This window comes from Typopeltis vanoorti, chromosome 25, assembly GCF_054136105.1.
Source record: "Typopeltis vanoorti isolate ZY-2024b chromosome 25, IOZ_Tvanoo_1.0, whole genome shotgun sequence".
NCBI lineage: Eukaryota > Metazoa > Arthropoda > Arachnida > Uropygi > Thelyphonidae > Typopeltis > Typopeltis vanoorti.
In genome coordinates, this window is record NC_143573.1 from 49,927,809 (window position 1) to 49,949,053 (window position 21,245).

General features: G+C 32.9%; 1 protein-coding gene across 1 annotated transcript in view; it reads left to right on the forward strand.

Annotated features, from left to right (window-relative positions):
• The window catches only part of LOC150092734 (U1 small nuclear ribonucleoprotein 70 kDa-like), a 110,569-nt gene extending 91,033 nt beyond the window's left edge, over nt 1–19,536 (forward strand). The window contains exons 8-10 of the mRNA XM_090414803.1: nt 4,172–4,262; nt 9,343–9,429; nt 14,133–19,536. Of these exons, the coding sequence (XP_090270929.1) occupies nt 4,172–4,262; nt 9,343–9,429; nt 14,133–14,577 (623 nt within the window). The 3' untranslated portion in view covers nt 14,578–19,536. The remainder of the gene's footprint in view (nt 1–4,171; nt 4,263–9,342; nt 9,430–14,132) is intronic.
• The last annotated feature ends 1,709 nt before the right edge of the window (nt 19,537–21,245 follow it).

Sequence of the window (21,245 nt, forward strand, 5' to 3'; positions counted from 1 at the left end):
TTCAGTTAAGAATGCAGTTAATTTTCTGTGATCCTATCTGTTTAATTTCTTATGTCTGATTTTTATGCCAGATTTGTTATGACAGTTATTTAGTTAGGAATATAACATCATCTGAATAAAGTGAAGAGCTGAGTATCTCCAGTTATGATATTAGGTGTAATGCCACTCCACTTCCCTGGAATGAGTGTGAGTGGGCTATGAATTTAAAAAATTCTTGCACTGACTAGTTATTTATTTCTTCTCTCATCTCAGCACATAATTAATAAATTATACTTGACTATCGTTTTTTTTTTTTTTTTTTTTTTTTTTTTTTTTTTTTTTTTTTTTTTTTTTGTGCAAAAGTACCATAGTCAGAATAATCAGAATCCCGAGTGTAGAAAGTCTGCTGTATATTAAAAAAATAAAATTTAAAAAAAATGGTACAATCTATAAATAATAGAGAACATAATTAGGGAACAATAATTGTCATCTTCATGCTAGTGTGAATTACTAAATGACTGCTAGGCATGTGATATTGTGTGATGTTATCTGCAAACAAAACTAAGCACGTAACACATAACCTATTATTTGCCATTACACTTCCCTTTCTAATAGTGCACAAAATTAAAACCATAATTATAGAAAAGTAGCAGGTTTAATAGAGGAAATGTAGAGGAAACAGTAAATATGCCTCCCGATAAAATATTGCATTCTTTTGTGGAACATGCTTTTCAATGCTTAACAAGAAACTAGTGTAATTTTCCTTCTGTAAAGTGCTGCTATTCATTATGTGTTACGTAGTATAATAAAATAATGTATTAATGTCACTTTTCATGTGTGTAGTGAAATAAGAGCATGATCAATGTTTCCTCTAATTTTTGCCAGTTTTTTCATCTAACTATCTCATCTTCTTTATACCCTCTTTTACCTTGCGTTGTTGAGGGTCCATTGATCATCGGACCTCAATCCATTTACAGGATAAGGTGGTCAGCCCTATGCCCCGGTATATCCTATGGCTGGTAGTGTTAAGTTCTCAAGGCCAGTTTGCCTGCTTTGGGGGATGAAAAACCCCAGAATAAACTGGGGAAAAAACCCTGCTGTCCACGCCCAAGACTGGCTAACTTGGCTATGGCTGAGGAAGATCCTTCAGCTCCTCAGGTCACCGGCGGGAATCGAACCTAGGACACTCCTTCCCCAGGCATATGGTTGCGAAGCGCATAGCCACTAGGCTAACCGCGTGGACCTAACTATCTAACTATAACCTGTAAAATACAAACACTAAATTATTCATAGTACAAAAATTCATCAGTGTTTCTGTGAGTTCAAACGACTGTACTATCACTACAGTAGACACTGAACAAATATACCTCAACTTGCTGACATCAAGCTTAAAGTAACTAATTAGTGTATTTAGTTGGAATGAGTTACAGCAGCGTTTCTCAACCTTTCTAAGCCCAAAGACCAGTAAAATGCCTAAAACAATTCTACGGACCATGAGTTATGTAATTTTTTAACAAACCTATTTGGGGATTACCAACATTTGGGAAAAACTGTGTCATTTATAACATCCTAAATCTAAAAGCATGCTTTGAATACATAAGGAAATATAATTAAATTGGAAGTAAACGAATAAAAGTGTATCATCATTGAACAAATAAATAATGATATAATTATGTTACTACTTATCTTTTAATGAGATGGTTGAGCTCCTCAGCCCTTGCAGCAACTCTGCAAGGACTTAGGAGCTCTTGTTGCTGGATATCTGGCTCATTATTGGTCACCTTCAGTCAAAGATCGGCACACACACTAAGACGATTTCTATATTTTGTTTCTATTTGAAGGAGAGATGAAAATCCTTTCTCACAAAGATAGGTTGTAGAAAACTGCATGACGATTTTCACTGCTTCTTCGGATAATTTGGGAAATTCACTTCTCACTGAAGGCGAGATCCAGAATCGAGCCAAACCACGATCACAGAATTGCATTTTAAGCCCATTTACTTGAAAGCTAAATTAACTGTCCTTTTTTCGATAACGGAAGGTCGTTCTCGTAACTGCAAGCCTGAAATGGATCGCGAACCCACAGAAATTTCTTATAAAAGTTATTCAGAAAATATGTTTCAAAATTCTGTTTCAGATTTTTGAAGTGGTCACAAACCCTTTCCAGAAACTCAGAATCAACAAAAATATCATTTTCCACTAAAACGGATTCCAATATTGGAAAAGGTGCAAATTGTCTGTCTTTTACATAACTAATTCATAACACCAGTTTTTTCTCGTAGGCATCAAGAACAGTTAAAGAATTTCCCTGAAGGGAGAGATTTAGTTCATTTAATTTCAAAAAAATGTATGAAAGATAAGATAGTGTTGCTGACCGTCGTCAGCGAGGAGTGATGCAAAATCATAATTACGTTCGTTTGTGCTTTAATTGAAATGACCTTGTTAGCTTTGCCTCTGAAAAGCCAACGAATTTCAGAATGAAGCAAAAGCTATATATTTTCATCACAGAGTACTGAAAATAACCTGTTATTTAAAGGTCGAGCTTTAATAAAAATTAAAAATTAGTTTCCAAAGGAATGCTGGTGGCATTCCTTTGGAGGCTAACTCTTCCCTATGTATGCAACAATTTACCCAATTCATATCCAGGGCTATTTCCTTGACCTTAGAAACAACCCCACTATGTCTGCCTGTAAGGGGTGTGAGCTCCATCCGAACAGAAGTCCATGCATTTTCCCTACTGGATCCCTTTGTGTTATGTAATTGTTGAGTGTGTGAAATATTTCTTCTCCAGTTGTTCGGGATGACAAAGTTATACAAAACAATATCGCCATGAAGTTATTATCATGCTCATATCTTACATAGCATATTAATTGCGCATCATTTGTAACATCAGTAGTCTCGTCTGTTTGTAACACATAATAAGGGCTCTTCTTAACTCTGTCGATTAACTGAGATTCTATGTCATCTGCCATATCATTAATTCTGCGACCTGCAGTGTCATTTGAAAGAGAAATCATACCACATTTTTTATGGCTGGAAGTAGTAAATTTTCCCCAATAGAATGAGGTTTCCCTGTTTTTGCTATGCTCAAACTTAAGAGATAGGATTTCCAGTGCCTTGTTATTAATCGAACCCATGGTCGAAACTATATCTTTCCCATGATTTAATGACCCTAAGCGTCACTGAAAAAATTCAATCGGCTTATTTTTCATATCACAATGTTTAATTTCTAAATGTCGTTGGAGTTCCACAGGTTTCATGCACTCGTTCAACAACACTTCATAACACAAAACACATTGAGGTTTCTGTGCACTTTCATCTCCACACCAAGTAAACCCGAATTCCAAATATGAACTGTTATATTTCCTATTGTATTTTTTCTTTGAACTGCTTGTTTCTTCTACTTTAATATTATCAGATATACTCGCCATTACAACACATGTATCACAATTAGGATTAGAATAACCTGTTTCATTTTCTTTTCAAAGTCCTAGTTCTAAGCCAATTTTCCATTATTAAAAAATGTTTCCAAAAAATATATAAATACTAGGGTTAACTCATAACACACTTTGTCCAAGTATCACCTTAGCACTTCTGAAGATATACTGGTTGAAGGAGGAAAACCTTCAGTAATAAAAATCAATAAATAACAAGCAATTGGTTGAAATGTGAATAGCACGTTTACTTAAAATCTGACAAAACAGCAAGGAAAGGTAGAAGCAATAAAACCATATTGTCGTTCACTTCACCCCTCTTTTATTACTCATCATTCTGCCACTATTTTTTTTTTTTTTTTAAGAATCTATTTTATTTCAATAATTTTTACTTATTAAATTTTAATTTGTTTTGTTTGGATAATTAAAAATTATATATTTATTTAAGTCTGCCTGCTGACCACAGATTGAGAAACACTGGGTTAGAGTAATCTTGGAGTGGAGACATTGGAGAAACTACTAAATAAAATAAATGGCAGATGTGGTTTAGAATATAATTCATTTTTATAGTCATTCAGAAAGTGACTGTAAATTAGAAATTCTGAAAACAAAAATTTTGTGCATGCACAGCTTAGAGAAAATGTTGAGCATGATTATTTTGATCAGTGTTGGATTTAAATTTCTGTGTGAGAAAGAGAAGAGTCATCATTTCCATTCTTGCATTTGAAATAATACATTTTAATATTTGTGGGTTCTTAGGTGGTGGTCTTGGAGGAACAAGGCGTGGTGGACCAGAGGTTAATGTAAAGCATTCTGGTCGTGAGGAACCACGTCCAGATGACAGATACATGTAAGTACCAGAACTATATTTTAATATGATCTTTTTTCAAGAATAATGAGTATATCCATGTTAACATTTATTTGTCTACTCACTTGCAGATTTTTTTTTTTTTTTTACTAAATTAACAAGAAAATAAGTTAAATGAGACCAAAGTTGAACACAAAAAAAAATTATTCCATGTTAACTGTGAAAAAGTTCCATAGAGCTAATGTTGTTTTAAACTTACTCTTACAAACAGTAAGAGCTTAAAATATTCGCTATAGCAAACTGAATTTCCTAGCAAATAATATCACAATCAGGAGACAAACGAAATGTTAGGAAATCATGCATTGAGGACAGAACATAAAGATTAGCATGAACCATAAATAAAGCACATGGAATGACAACATTAAAAAGTACAAATACAACCAGTAATGGACTTCAGAAAGAACTAGAGAAGAATAAACTTATAAAAATCTAAAATGTCATCATCAAATTACTGCCATACCCTTAACGGGTGTACAGGTTATGATAGTACTACATGAAAAATTTACCTAATTACTAACTTCCTATCTACAATTTTCCTCCAAATCAGTCTGTTACTTGTCAAAACTCCAACATTATCAGATGTTATATTACTATCCTCTAAAGCACTTTGTACCGTATCAATCCACCTATATCTTGGTCTTCCTCTGGATCGTTTTCCTGTCAACCTGGCAGTGAACACTTGTTTTGCTTAATCTTTCCTCGCCCATTCTGTTTAAGTGACTATACCACCTGAGACCAGCTCTGCTAATGCACTCCTGGATGCTGACAATGTCAAGTTCTTTCCTAATATCCTTGTTTTTAATATGATATTGCCATTGATGGCATCTGTTCACACCTCTAATCTTTCTCAGGACTCTCATATCTGCGGTCTCTAGTCTTTGGTCAAGTGTTTTACTTCTGACCCAGCTCTCAGATCCATAAGTTAAAACTGGTTTGAACACTGTCTTGTATACAGCTAATTTAGTGTTCCTACTAATTTCTCTCTTATTCCATATGAATTTATTCAATTGACTTCCTACCATACCAGCTTTGTTGATTCTATTGTCTATTTCCATATTTAATTTACCGTCTTCACTAAAAATCGTGCCTAAGTAGCTGAAATGTTTTACTTGTTCCACAGGTTCTCCATTCACAACACAGTTGACATTTTCAATGATTCTGCCTATTTTCATTGTCTTTGTCTTTTTATTGCTGACCTTCATACCATATCTATTACAACAGTTATTCAATTTAGTCAGAGAATCTGCAGAGGATTTATTTAGAAGTATAACATCGTCTGCATAAAGCAAACAGCTGACATTAACATCTCCAATTTTGATATAATGTTTAATACCACTTTCCTTCATAATGTGATTCATATAGATAATGAATAACAGAGGGGATAATGTGCATCCTTGTCTCACACCAGATTTAACATTAAACCATCTTCCTGTACTTCCTTCAATTCTGACTGCTGACTTACAACTCAAATAAAGACTAAGTATTGCTTGATATAATGCCCCATTGACACCATATAACTGTAGCATATTGATTAGCTTCTCTCTTGGTACCTTGTCATATGCCTTTTCCAGATCTTTGTTATATTCGCATGATTTCTCAACTATTTGTCGTAAAGTGAAAATCTGATCCTGACAGCCTCTATTTGGCCTGAATCCAGCTTGTTCTTCACTAAGCTTTTCTTCCACAATTCTTCTGAACAGTTTCTCAAGTATAGTTGCATAAATCTTACCAGGAACACTCAGTAGAGAAATACCTCTGTAATTCTCACATTCAGTTTTATTTCTCTTTTTATATATCGGTACTATGAGAGCTCTACTCCAATCATCGGGAATTCGTCCCTCTGTCCAGGCCTTCCGAACTATGCAGTGCAGCCATTGTAAGACTTTTATACCAAGTGACTGTTCCAATATTTCCATAAATAGTTTCTTCATTGTGTATTTTATGCAGCAGACATTTAACATTTAATTCTATAATATCATTATATTTTACATGGTATACAGTAAAAGGTTCATTTTAAAATATTTTTTAATTGTTTATTGCCATTCCTAAAGTTTACGAATCAATTCTGTTTTAATTCATCCTGCTTGCAGAATGAATTAACTGCTTTAATTGAGGCCCATCTGTATTTTTTAAAATTTACCTCACTATAGTCACATTGTTATCATCACAGAGAGATTTTTTAACTTAATAAATTACGGAAATAAAACTTGTTAAAAATAAATAATGTCCAAAATAGTTTTTACAATTTGTAATGAAGAAACATGTTAATTCAGAGATCTTTTAATACAAATTTGAAAAGCCTTAACTGGCATGGTTGTAACACAGAGAATGACAAAAGTTCCTAGGATTGATAATATGTGAATCATCGAATTATCATGAAACCAAAAGGTAAAGAAAAGAAGTCAGTAACATTGTAAAGGCCTTGTTATTATGTGAGTTAGACATAAGAACCTCCAGGAAATCTAATGATGCATTCACCATTACTAGCAAGTCATTCTATTCACAATTAGCTAAGAGAAAAATCTTGGCTTTGCACTTTTGCTAACTACAGTCTTACTCAACTTTCTTGCCTTTCTTTCCCCCCCCCCCCTTCACATCCTCTCCATTACTATCATGTACAGAGATTGTCTTCTGCAGCCACTCATAATCTTATTTGTATAGAATAATGTGTTCCCTAAATTTCCAGTATCCTTCCTCAGAATCACTGTTTTGCCACACACAACTCATAAAATTTTGTCTAGAAAATCACATAAAGTATGTTTTACAGATGTAAGCTATGAATCATGTTTGAAATGAAACAAATTTCAAAATTTCTGACTCAACATAAAAGCTATTAAAGTGCCTTCATTTAAATCATTTGAATAGAGCTTAATTTGCAAATGTATATTAAACTGTATGGGCTTTTTAGCAGTAATGAAATTGCCAGCAGTTTTTGTAAAATGTAGAGTGATTAAAATTTTTAAAAGAAAATTCATTTTAACTTTTTTAAAATTAATATTCAAAGTAATTTAAAAATTCTAATTAATGTGAAAATAAAACATTATACAGGTCATGGGTGAGAAATTTCTCACCTGTATAAAGCAGATCTGGTTAATTGGTCCACTGATTAATCCAGGCAGCTATTTTATTGGGACAAGTCTGGAAGAACAAAAGAGAATATAACAAGAAGTTGCCTTGTTTATTTGGAATGCAATTCCTTTAATTGAGTCAGCCAGTAACTACTACCACATGAGGTGTTAGGGAAATTATGTAATCTTGCTTCAAATATTTAGTGCTGTTGACATCTACAATACTGACAGAATAGCTCTGTTTTATCATGCTAGCATCAGGTGATTCACGTGTCAGAAACATGTTACACTTTTTGGATTGATGAAAGCAGTGAATCATGTAACTGTTTTGCTGTTCAAATGTCAGGAACTAGTAAACAAAAGCTGTTAGTTATTGTAAAAAGGGCCAGGCTTTGATGATTTAAAGGGATTAGAATGGAGAGTTTATCAGTTCAGTACCATGTGAACAAAAAAATGCATGGATGATGTCTGAATATTTTAGGGATTGGCTTATGAGTTGGGATGTAGAATTACAACAGAAATCAAGTAAAATTTTACTGGTTCTTGACAGTTGCTAATGTGGTCAATGCAGAAGTTAATCTTTTACAAGAAATGTAGTTGGTGAGAAATAAGCAAGACTTCAAAACTGTTTTGCTCACTATAGTTTAAAGCATTCAGTCGTGGATATGGTCAATAGTGAAAATGATGTCCCGTTAGACATGGACCGCATCAGAAATGGTGAAGAGTTTGTATCCATTGATGGTCATCTTCAATACTGTAATGAAAACAAAGATTTTCAGGAAGAAATTGTTGCAAAACATCAAATGATGATAGAAGAACAAGAAAATCATGAGGACGACACTCATTAGCTTGAATGAGTGACTACCCAGGATACTAGAAAATGTATTACTGGATGATGACTGTTTCATGTAGGAAGCAACTGCACTGAGTTTGTTTAATTGCAATTAATCAAAAAAAAAAGACAGGTTATGATCATCCTACTGTGTCATGCTAAGATTCTAAGCCTTTTTTCGTCCGGTTCCCAAATTAGTCGATCTCTGGCACTGGCAAGCAGGTATTTCCTCCCGGAAACTCGGGTTTTTCATCCTGTAAACTCGAGAAAATCGACCGTAGAACCCACATTATTTCAGACATTAAATACGAGTGTTAGGGTTAAGGACCACAAGGTGGTGGCACTTGTTGAGCCGTTTTTCTTCACTGCGTGCCGCTTAATTAGTGATGGCCTTGGGCCAGCTATCTCTGATTGGGTACCAGTGGAGATTGAACTGCCCACTCAGTCTCCAAAAGTTAGATAGGGCTTAAAAACGGCCTCTCCTACTCCCTATATATGGGAATAAAAAGGCATTGGCTGATTTTTTTTTTTTTTTTTTTTTTTTTTTTTTTTTTTTTTTTTTTTAGCTAATCTGTAAGTCAATAATTTTGCTACACAATCAACGAAAAACTTGTATTTTATCTTATAACCTTTTAGCCTCTTAACATCCAACTTCATTTAATTGGGGCAAATTATTCTATTCCTGATGTGGCCCAGTTAACCAGAATTCATGATATGATATGGCACTCCCTATCTTTAACTCATTTTTCAGTGGATTACAAGTTGCCAAATAATAAAATAAGTTAATTAAATTTTGATTGGTTTCAATTAAATTGTCTTTTATGCTTTGCCTTCTGGAAAGGACTGGTGTCATCGAGTATATTGTATTATGTCAGGAATGTACATAGTTTCAGTGTCTAAATCATTGATGCAATCATCTTCCACTATAGTGAATCATGGGGATCAAAAGAATAGCTATAACAGTGATTGTGTAATGAATGTTGGTGGAACAATGCAGTTGTTGGCAGCATTCCTAAGGAATTTATGTAAGCTGTTGTGTCACCATGTTAAAATAAATTAAGTCACATGAACTAGTAAAGCATATGCTAAACATTTTTATTAAAAAATCAGATAATTTTATCCAGATTCTTAACAGAAAATTTTTCAAAAATTAATTTTTTAGGGATCGTGATAGAGAAAGAGATCGTGAGCGAGAGCGCAGGCGAAGCAGAAGTCGTAGTAGAGAAAGGAGGAGACGTAGCAGGAGCAGGTATAATACAACCTAATAATAACTGGCATATTCTCATTTTTGAATGTTTATTTAAAATCAAATTTATTTAAAAAAACTTGCTGTATAAATTCTACCTTTTTATTCATATAATCCCATAAGATATGTGTTAAGTTTTCTTCTGTCATCTAATAGGGTGTGGTTTGGCAAGTGCAACAGACCTCATGTTCTATATATTCCCTGAACTAACTTAAACTTTATTATTTATTCTCCAGTTAGATAACAAATTACAGCTGATTTTTTTTTTTTTTTTAAATATCATGATACAATATTTTAATGCAATTGATATTCTTCACTTTCAGCTCTCTTGACATGCATTAAAACTCTGGGTCACAAAAGTTATGAGCTTATTGAACATTATGGAACTGATCAGACCATGAGGATATTCCTTCTACAATGTTTCCATAAGCACAATCATAACAAAATGACATGTGACTTTTGGTTGGAAAAATCTAAGTTATTATCCTGTTGTGATGCGTGAAACGTTTATAACGATTTTGATAAAAAATAATAAAAATCAGCCTAGTGGTTCTCTAAGAATAGAATCAAGTTATGTTTCCAAAATTAACTTCATTGTATTGAATGGTATAAGCTTCCTTGACTACTTCTTATTACTATATACATATAACAATGTGCAACAAGCCTCATTGTGCATTGGTATATACACTACATATGGAAGCTTAAAATATGTCCAAATTGATGGAAGTATTATTGTACTGTGAACACTACTGGAATATTTTGGTTCGAAAAATATTGCATTGGCTCTGGACATGCAAGGAGCATTTATGCTATTTCTTTTTTTTTTTTTTTATGCTTACAGAGATACCAGAGCAACAACAAAACATTATCTCAAAGACAAAGACAATATGTCCTTCCTGAAAAGATTTTACTTTAGGAAAAAATAACATAAAAAAGCTTCTTCTCCCCTCCCCTCACACACACCGACTTCAATGAAATATTTGAATAACTATTAATGCTTATTTCTAATCTATCTTATATCAATAAGTTAAGATTGGTTTGAACATTTGTGTACTGTTGAGTTTGAGTTGTTGTCCTTCATATATTTTCTTCTACATGCACATTCTTCATCTATGTTAATCAGGTCATATTCACTCAGTTTTTCTGAATGTGAATAATAGTTCCCAAACATTTATTGAATGAAGCAAAAGTTCTCACTGTTTCTCATTCAGTCAAAAAAAAATTTTTTTTAATACCACACTCATAACTTGAACTAATTAAATTAATTCAGGTTTTTGCTTTAAAGTGAATCACTTTGTGGTTCTTCTTATCATTCTATTGTGCTCTTTCTTTTCTTCATGGTCACTGGAAGGATAATTATATATAAATCTTTATGTAAGACACTAGACAGAGAACATTCTTATGGGCAGTCAACGCATACTTAATAAGCATCGTGGCTTGAACCAGAATGTTTAACATGTTTTCAATAGATATGTATGAATGCATTATAACAGGGTTATCGTGTATTTTTTACAACAATTATATTGGTATTTAAACAGATTTTATATCTGTTTGAATATCATCTATTCCTGCTACCTTTTAACATTCCAAATTTGTGATGACCTTTTCTACAACTCACTTCTTATCTCATTTATCTCATGTTTCAGAGTAATTAAGAATCCAGAATATTCTTATTTTTAGTTTTTGTAATTTGTTATCATCATCATCAGCCTTCTACCAGGAGATATAAATAAGTCTATGTATGGTGGCAACAGAATGAACTTAACCTGATTAGAGACGTTAAACTAGATGTCAAAACCAACCTCGAACATTTTATAATTACTAAAACGTGTTCAAAGTTGGTGTATATTGTTGAGGAGAAAATCGGAATACCAGGAGGGAAATAGCTCCTCAGTCTGAAACTGGCTAATTTAATATTGGAGGGGAAGGGGAGATATGTCTAGTTACCACTGTAACTACACTGATACTACAAAATTCACTACACCTATGTGTGTAGGTTGGCATAAAAACCCCTAATAAATGTCTTGCACTTATTCCCTTCCCATATTTTCATCTTCTGTCATCATACCACATATTATTTTTGAAAATGTTTTAAATCTACTAGACATTGCAAATTGCATATTCTGTCTTTCTTCATCAGACATTCCAGACCAGAAATCACTTTAATTTTCTCTTGACCTTTGCAGTATAATCTTCATCCTTTTGAAATCCATATAACCAGATCTATGCACAATAATCCATATGTGGTCTGGTAAACATGATTATACAAAGAAACCATAATTTTCTTACTTTTACATCATTTTCATTATTATATATGACCTTTAAATTTTGGTTCTTGTTCATCGTTACCTTAGAGCCCTTATATTCTCCACCTCTTGTAAGAGATCCCCACAAATTATATACTCTTCATATAGCCTCTGCTTCCCAAATTTAAAATCTTACACTTTGCAATATTGAACTCACTTCTTGCATATTTCCATTCATGCTTTTCACAATATCATTAACATATGAGTTAAACAGTAATGGCTCCGAAATGGACCCTTTAGGCACACCACTAGCAACTTTTCTCATTTGGGATATAGCCTACCCCCCATACACAACTTATTGATACCTATCAAACAATCAGTTCCCAATCCACTTCAGTGTAAATACCAACTTGTTGTGTAACAATCTGTCAAAGGCCTTTGCAAAATCTAAATATGCTACTATATATGCATCATCCTCATCTGCATCACTTTGTTATAACGAATAAGTAGATTGCTTAAAACAATCTTCCTTTATCCAATTATTTATCTCATTCTGCTGTTATCAACCTGATTCTGGATCTTGGCTCTCTCACTAAGCTCTCCAACACAAACCACAATTCCAGGTACTCATATTGACCTTGGAACTTGATCTTGTAAGACATGCTTGAATAAATATGTCAGGACAATTGTTATCTCACTGGACCATTTCCTGAAAACATAAGTCATCAAGTCTGCTTTATTAACATCAAATTTACTCATTTTACTATATATCTCCTGCTTGTTCACCATCATATTTTCTTCCTCTCATTTATTCTCTTTTGTGTTATACACACACAACAATACTGATATGTTCAACATTGCCAAATTGTGTAATTATTATACATCTAGCTATAACAGCTGTACAATCTTCAAGTTACATAAATTCATTGCCTCTGTAATCTGCTGCTGAATGCTATTCCACATTTTCTACCCTTAAACTTCATATATTTGCTCTCACTCTTCTGTTGTTTTATTATGTCCTCTAGAAGAACCTGATACTTTGCTGTACTTGGCTGAACCTGGTTCAGCCAAGTACAGCAAACTCCCGATATCTATCTTATATATTTCCTGTTAGATAATTTCATCAGATTACAACTAACCAACCACTAACTAACATGATTCAATCTCTGTACTTTTAGTCATTCTTCTCTGAATACTCTACATTTTCTTGACATCCTGATTAAACTGTGATGAATAGAACTGGGAACCATGAATAGGACTATTGGTCAGTAAGATGTCATTTATCCATAGAACAGAAAGAGGATAGGCAATAGAACACACAGCCATAGGGTACTCCTCTGATGGTGAAAAATCTTGTGTGTGAGAGAGAGAGAGACAGCCATTTATCATTACATATAGTGATTGACTATTACAACTAACCAAATTACTATTACAACTAACTAACCAGTTGCAGAAGGTGGGAGGTAGACCAAATGACTTGTTTGCCTTCAAGTAGTGAAGTTAATGTTAATGACCGTATCTGTTATTTTAGAGGATTGAGGTGAGGGATTGGATCAGTAACCTGACAGCCACTTTTTGGAATGAACTAAATTTTGGCTTTCTTCCATGGACTGGGACTGGAAAACTTTAGTATGTAGGTTATTTAAGATTGTTCTGCTGGCTTTGTGGCTAAAGACCACAAGAGGTATGTAGTGTACTATTGCTGGTATATGATAGGAGGTGATTTGCCTTTGCAGTATTTTGAGCAGGAAAGTAATGTCAGTAGGTTAACTCTGACTACATCTAAAGTGGTGCTGTGTGAATGAGCAAACCTTTACATGTTACTTTTTTTAGAACTTTTGGATCCTCTATCATAGTGCATATAGCTCATTAGATTCTTCCCTTTTCTTCATGTTGTATCACTAAATTAAGTAAATTTTTTCCCTTTTAAATTTCCATTTTTTTTTTTTTTTTTTTTTTTTTTTTTTTTTTTTTTTTTTTTTCCCAACCATTGTTTGATATCCTTTGGTTGGAAAGACTTTGGATCAATCAAATCCCATCTAGGCTGCAAAGAACCTTTTCAACTGAAATGAGTTTGCTCATCTCATACTGGAGTGGCATCAGTCTGATTTTTCAACCAGACAAACTGGACAGAAAACAAACAGGCAGTTAACCATCATTAAAATGCATTGGCCTCATATGTTTTCTATTTGGAAAATCCCAGTGCATATTTTGCTGTAAATCATAACAAAGGTAGCATATACATGTATGTGAGATATATTAAAGGGAGGAATTTGTATAACAAACTTTATAATGGGCATATGTGAATAATTCTGTAATTTTAACACCTTAGTTAACTTGCCATGTGTTTCATTACATGTTATGCATCAAATTACTCTGGTTTTATTATGTCTGGGGTTTTTAATTAAAAATCTTTCTTGACAGTTATATTAACTATTCCTTTATTCTGTTTTGTTTTAGGAGCAGAGAGCGCCATAGAGAAAGACATAAACGCAGCAGAGAAGGATCTCGAGATAGAGAGCGAATCCGTGATCGAGAAGAAAAGGCAGAAATTATTGATGGTGGAAATGACATAATGGCTGTAGAAGGGGACAGAAAAGAGCGTGAAAGAAGAAGAAGTCGGAGTAGAGATCGTGATCGTAAGCGTAGGCGTAGCCGTAGTAGGGATCGTAATAAACGTCGTGATAGAGACCGTGAGGGTAATAGAAGGGAAAGAGAAAGGGATAAAGATGAAAGAGTAAAACAAGAAAACCAGGTGAACCAAGAAATAAGTCAGGATGGTTATTCCAATAGTAATATGGGATTCGAAGGTGGTGACTATAATTATGGCTCTGATCCAGGAGCCTTTAATAATTTCAGTGGAGGTGGGGGTTTTGGAGCTTATGGTCAAGAGGGTTATGCATGAATTGCAATAAATGCATTATTTGAATTGTGAACATTAAGTTGAACAGTTTACGGTGTCACTTTTAACCATAAGTTACTTGATAGTTATGAGATCAAACCAAATAGGACCAGTAAAATAAAAACCTTGTACATTAAACAGTATTCACATCGTAGAAAGTTTTAAAAAAAAAAGTATTAATAAATCATAATCAGTTATAATTCTGAAAATATTAAATATCGCTTCTTTAAAATCTCTTTTTTTTTCTCCCTGAAACTTGAAAAGGAGATATGCTTCTGTGTGAATGATAAAAGGTAGGCAAAATACTGAATAATGCATCAACACATAAAAGATCAGATGTGCTTTTAAAATGCTTTCTTTTTTTCCCTTCCATATACATACATCCTTGTTGCATCCCAGATACCTACCAAGATATACATATGCTATGCACTTGATGAGATTGGTGCATTACTATTGACAGTTTACTTTTAATATATTTTCTTTCCTGATTTTTTTAAAATTGCTTTGCTGCATGTTAATCATGAAGAATTGCACTCTTTAATCAAAGTAGATCATATTCTGTTAGTCTTTCTGCTGCAGTTTAAAAAGAAAGTCAAATAAAATATTAATAGGCACGTTTCACTAAGGTGATTGATTCTTTGGAGGATTAAAATTTAAGTATATTTAATATACATTTGATGTTTGTGGATCATAAAAGCTTTGATTTTTGAAGAATAAAGGTGAGAAATTTGGTATCAAGAGTGTGTAAATGCTTGTGTGCATGCTCTGTCTGTTACTCTGTTATACACAGTTCCATTTTACTTAGGGTAACTTAAGTTAGATATCTTAAGATGCATAAGATTAAATAACTGCCAACCTAAAAAGAGGAAAGTTGATATCTGCATTCATGTGGAGACACCGACATTGGTGAACATTTTCATATTATGGAGGAAAAATGGCAAACTTGAAGTTTGGTACACAATTTGAACTAATTTATAATACTTACTGAAAAGTCTGTTATTACTATCTTTACACATGGGTATTGTATAACTGCTTAAACATTCTATCCTTGCCCCTCCTAGGATTACACAATAGTAATAATAAAACATCCTGCATAGAATAAATTAAGTACTAGAACTTTCCAGAGACAACCATTGATTAATACTTATAGGAAATTATGAGAGATATAACAAAGTCTAAATGTTTTCTTTAGACTTGTCTCTTGTAGTATTGCTTAATTGAAATACCGATGGGGAATAAGTTTAATTTTGGCTGACTTCTTGTTTCACATTTTCAATAATAAAATGGATTTATATTCATATTATTTGAATTGTGTCAGCTGATATTTTTAATGGTAAAACAATATAACATTAAGGTGTTGATATGAACTGCTGTCTGAAACCTATTACACATAACTTGTCATGTATACAGTTTGTATTTCTCTTTACTCAAGGGGAAAGAAATTCATATCTACATATTAAAATTTTAGCCACCTAGCTTATTCAAGTACCAGTGGATTCAAAGGGTATAAAATTCTATCATACTTTCATTTCTTAGTTCACTTCAAAATACATTGAGTAAAATTTGGTCAGCACATTTTAAAAATTAAAGATTTGTTCAACAGCTAGACTATATTTCTATGTATTATATTGAAATATTCTGTGTAAATGGTATGGTTATGTAATATTATACAGAACTTCCTTAAAAATAGTATTTATTGCAATAAAAATACTGTAAGATTTCACCAGATTATGTATTACATCTGCTTTGTGATAGAATGTTGCCAATAATGAAATATTTTGTTTGTTGCATTTGGTGTGCATGTGTTCGTTGTTGACTAAGAAATCAGGTAATTTTGATTGTACAGCTGTAATGCGGAAATCATATTCCTTTTACCAATGTGGATTTCAAGAACGCTCTCATTTTCAGGTTCCCTTGGTTGAAAAATTCTATTTATACCTCTGAATGTATTCCAGTTCTGTATTTTCCATTCCATGTTTTCCTTGCTGTTTTAAATTGGTTCCTCTTGGAATAATGGATACCCAAAAACTTGGTAAAGCAGGTAATTTGTTTTTTACTCAGTACATTACTGGTATGTATACCTTAAAATTGATTGAAGAATTGGATATAGTAACATCTGCTTTTTTTTTTATCTTACAGAATCAAATATATACATAGATAGTATGGAAAAACAAACAAACAAACATGTAAGGATGTAAAGTTTATACAACTCAAGTAAATTCAAGATCTTCGTTTTTAAAATTGCTTTTGGTAAGAAAATATAATTTTAACTTCTTTTGAAGGTGTAAGGTTACATTTATAGCTTTTATTCCCATGGTATATTAAAGAAGCACTTTGAAAATTTAAACTTTTAAGGAATGATAGGCTTTGGTTATGTCATAAATATGTAACCGAGTTAAACTTTTTTGTATGTCTAAGCAATATTTTGTTTAAGGAAATTTGGCTCTGGGGAATGGGGGACAGCCACTGGCTGGGAATTTCTGAAATTTTATGCTCTGCAAACTAAAACTATATTTTAATGGTGGCAATTTTATTTTATTTAACTCTGTTCCATTGTTATATGATGACCAGATTTCATTGCTGAAAGTCAAATTTCAAAGTTTTTTCCCTACTAATAATACTTGGGGATGAAATAATTAAGATAATGTAATAACAGAGCAGCAAACATTTAAATTTTATGGGCTCTATTTTTTTTATCTACAACATCTCAGAAAACAATCTTGTGGATTTGAATTGGTCTACTCTGGTAAGATATAAGTTATTTTCTTGAGAAGTGGTTTGCAGGTAATAAGCTGTTATTTTCATATATTTTCTTGTGTTAATTTTAATTTGAAACAATTTTATAAAGCAAAGCAGTTTCTTGGAATTCTTTATCCACTGGTATATAGAATATTAGTTGCATGCAATGATTTTCAAATTCTAGTGTCAAATACATGTCCTAGTTTGTTCTTGCAGATGCCCTTACTTTTAGATAAAGACTTGTTAAATTGTAAGTATAGTTCACTTCACTTGGGTTGAGGGAAAAAAGGCTAGGTGAAATTTGTATTTTAAAGCCAAGATACACGCTTCTCTTTCAACTGTTTTCTTTTGTTATCTACTGGTAAAATTCCTCTAAATCAGCATTGGCAAAGATATATAAAATGATTGCAGTCTTGTAAAATCTAAAATCTAGCTTAAATAAAACTAGTGTTATTCACAGGAATCCTGTGTGGTGTTCTGTAATCAGATATTCACTTTAAACAGCTTTTGAATCACCTACTCCGTTTACTTTCCATTCAGCTTAGTTTCCATAGTTTCTTGATGCTTACAAACCAGTGGTAAAAGGAAATTTGTCAACTTTAGCAAGAAATGTTAAAATTTCTTGACTTTCAGTCATTCCTTGAGCATCAGCTAAGTTTCACACACAAAAATTATTTCTTTAAACAAACCTTTGGTTAAAAGACAAATGTAATAATCTCCTATTGCACAAACATTTCCAGATACTTCAACTGTATTTACAGGTATGTTTTGAAGATATGAAAGCACTTGTAATTTACATCTAACACATCATGTATCTTGGCTTCAAAAATTGCTAAAAATTACTATTGTGCATGTTCTTATAATATAACCTTGTATAATATTTTGGCCACTGCTGCATTTTTAAATTATCACTGTACAAGAAATAATAATTAAATAGTTTGGAGGGAGAAAATAGCAATTCTCCATCTGATAAACCTGTTTAGCTTAATTTACATAAAATCCTGAAAGATTCTATTATGAAGCAAAATAAACTCAGTTTACAGATTTAAAATTACCTCTCTATATTCTTAACAAAGAATGTTGAAGATAAATCATCAGTTTAGGAGCAAAATTTAAGTTAAAATAATGTGCATTAATTAGTGCATATATCATTCTCTTAAGCACAAAACAAAATACATTCATTTACTCCTTTTTATCTTGCTTTTAATAAAAAAAATTCTCATCACATTTACTGATTCCTCTCTCAGCATTTAAAGCGTATTGGAAAGTAACTAGAAACAATTATTTTCTAAGTTCATGAGTGTCATTTTTACTGATCAGAATCTGAAATTCTAGCTTTTTTTTTTAAAGATTACTTCACTTGAATTTTTTGTGTTTCCGATATATGAGTATAGATGCTCATCTATAAACTTCCTGTGTACCCTATTCATCTCATTTATCTTGATGAAAAGAAACATAACATTCCACATTTTAACATGTAATTTTTGCAGAAAAACTGCTTAAATTGTTTAACTATGTGGATTCTATATCAAGAATGATTATGGAGATAGCAACTGGCTTATTCTTGTCAGATTCACAGTGCAGTAAAATTATCAGGAATGGAAAGATGGTTGCCTCGTGTGTGACATCCCCGTGCCTTGTTTCATCTGGATGCATTTATTTATCTGACTTGTCTTTCTTATTTCTCATTTAAACCTCTCTCTCCTTTTTAGCTCATAATTTTAATGTGGAAAGAAAAAAATCATTTGAAATGCATACATTGCTACATATACTGTCTCTTGGTAAGGCTTGCTTCACATCAGGTTGGTATTCATTGAGGAAATGTTTTCAATATTTTCATTTCAAATATAGTTTTCTGGCTAAAAATATGTTTATGATAAATTTTCATCCATTACTTATTTGCATTGAAGCTTATTCCAACAGTTGGTAAGTTCTACCTACATTAAGAAATGTGCTATTCCTGAATTGTTACTTTTTGTAACTTAAAAGGTTTTGTTTGCCTTAGACTGAAAACACAAAAATGTTTATATCATATACTTAGAGGTAAAAAACAAGTGTGGCTCAGATATAAAATTACTTTGTAAAATAATATACCGTACTGATTTTCTCTCTCTTCATTTGCTTTCAGTATTGTTTCTCATTAGATATTTTGTAATAATTTGTATAGAAGTTCACCTATATATATATGATATTCAATAAAGAGTAAATTGATGGTGAGTTTTTATTGAAAGTTGGTTATTGACATGTTGAATACATCATCAGGAGCAAAATTTTAATTAACTGAATAACTACATTAAATTGTTAATTTTATTCATATGAAATAAAATTTTAATTAACATAAACATCAGTGTTTGATCAAACATAATTTACATATTTTCTTATACCATTAGGAGAAAAAAAAATTTTTACAAGTACAGAAATGAAATGAGTAATTATACATTTTGTAACACAGGGTACAAAATTGACCAACTCACAGAGGTGGTAAGGTTTCTCTTAGAAACTAGTTCGTCTGTCAAAACAAGCATACAGAAGAATGCTAGCATTTTACCAATATGAATTTGAAAAAATTAAGATTTAAGAAAACATCATTTTGGCATGTAAAGCTTTTTCATTCATCCTATGTAACTCAGCTCTTGAAATACACTATCTACCAATAATTGTCCGAACACTTTAGCAATTTACAATTGATACCAGCAGGCGAATCCTAATATCGGGTATGTCCATCTTTGACTTTGTTCACCTCCTTCACCCTTTGAGGGAGGCTTTCCATCAACGTACAACAGGCATCAGGTGGAATTTGTCTCCATTCTTCCATCAAAGCAGCACTGAATTCAGTGACAGATCGAGGATGTGTTGCTCTGGACCAGAATTGCTGCTTCAATTTGTCCCACAGGTGTTCAATGGGGTTGAGGTCAGGACTCTGTGCAGGATAGGGTAGTTGTTTGACACCCATCTCTTCATTCCATTCTATAACAGCTGCAGCTTTGTGGCATGGGGCATTGTCGTCTTGATAGTAACACATGTCCATTCCATAAAAACTACAGTGTAAGCAGCACTTGATTATCCAGAATATCATGGTGCTGAGCTGCCTTCATGGAACCACAGACAACGACCAATGGTCCCACTCCAAACCAGTCGAATGCACAATGTGGTGCATTCAGCTGGTTTGAATTTTACTTTACTATGGCTACAACACACTGGTAACAAGCGTTCACCAGGCTGCCATCAGATTGGAAACAGGTGAACCTTGATTCATCACTCCAGAGGGCCGTTTTCCACTGGTCATTTGTGCAATTCACATGCTCTTTGCACCATGCAAGACGAGCCGTCTTGTTCATTGTTGTGATGTTCGGCTTGTGCTGCTTTTCCGTGGAAACCCAGTAAATGGAGTTATTTTCATACAGTAGCTCACTGTACGAACTTGAAGGTGTTACTGGAACTCATCACAGATGGTCTGTGCTGATTTTTGCATGTCACCTGTTTTAACACCCTCCTGTCCCTGACAGGCATTTTAGGCAACTGCCATGGGTATTTTCCTGCACAAGTGATTCCAGAACATCTCCATTTGTTGATTGCATTGATTTTTGGGTATATTTTATCTTTAAGTGGATTCACTTAAGTTTGTAAACATGAATCATTGGGTTGTTTTCTCATATAAAACAGCTTGTTCACTGTTGCAATCTTGACCTACATATTACAGTGTAGTTTACATACAGAAGAATCTCTTTGAGCAGGTGAAACATTTTCTTAGTGTTATTAACAATGTGGTTTAAAAAATATTTGCATTTTAAAATACTAGTATTCTTTTGTAGAAACTATAAAAATTAGTTGTTTGTCTGCTGTACAAATTGGCACCATTGGACTTATTACTACCAAATTTTGCTAGACCTTTTAATCTGAGGAAGTGTTTAGATCGAAAATTTTTATTCCCA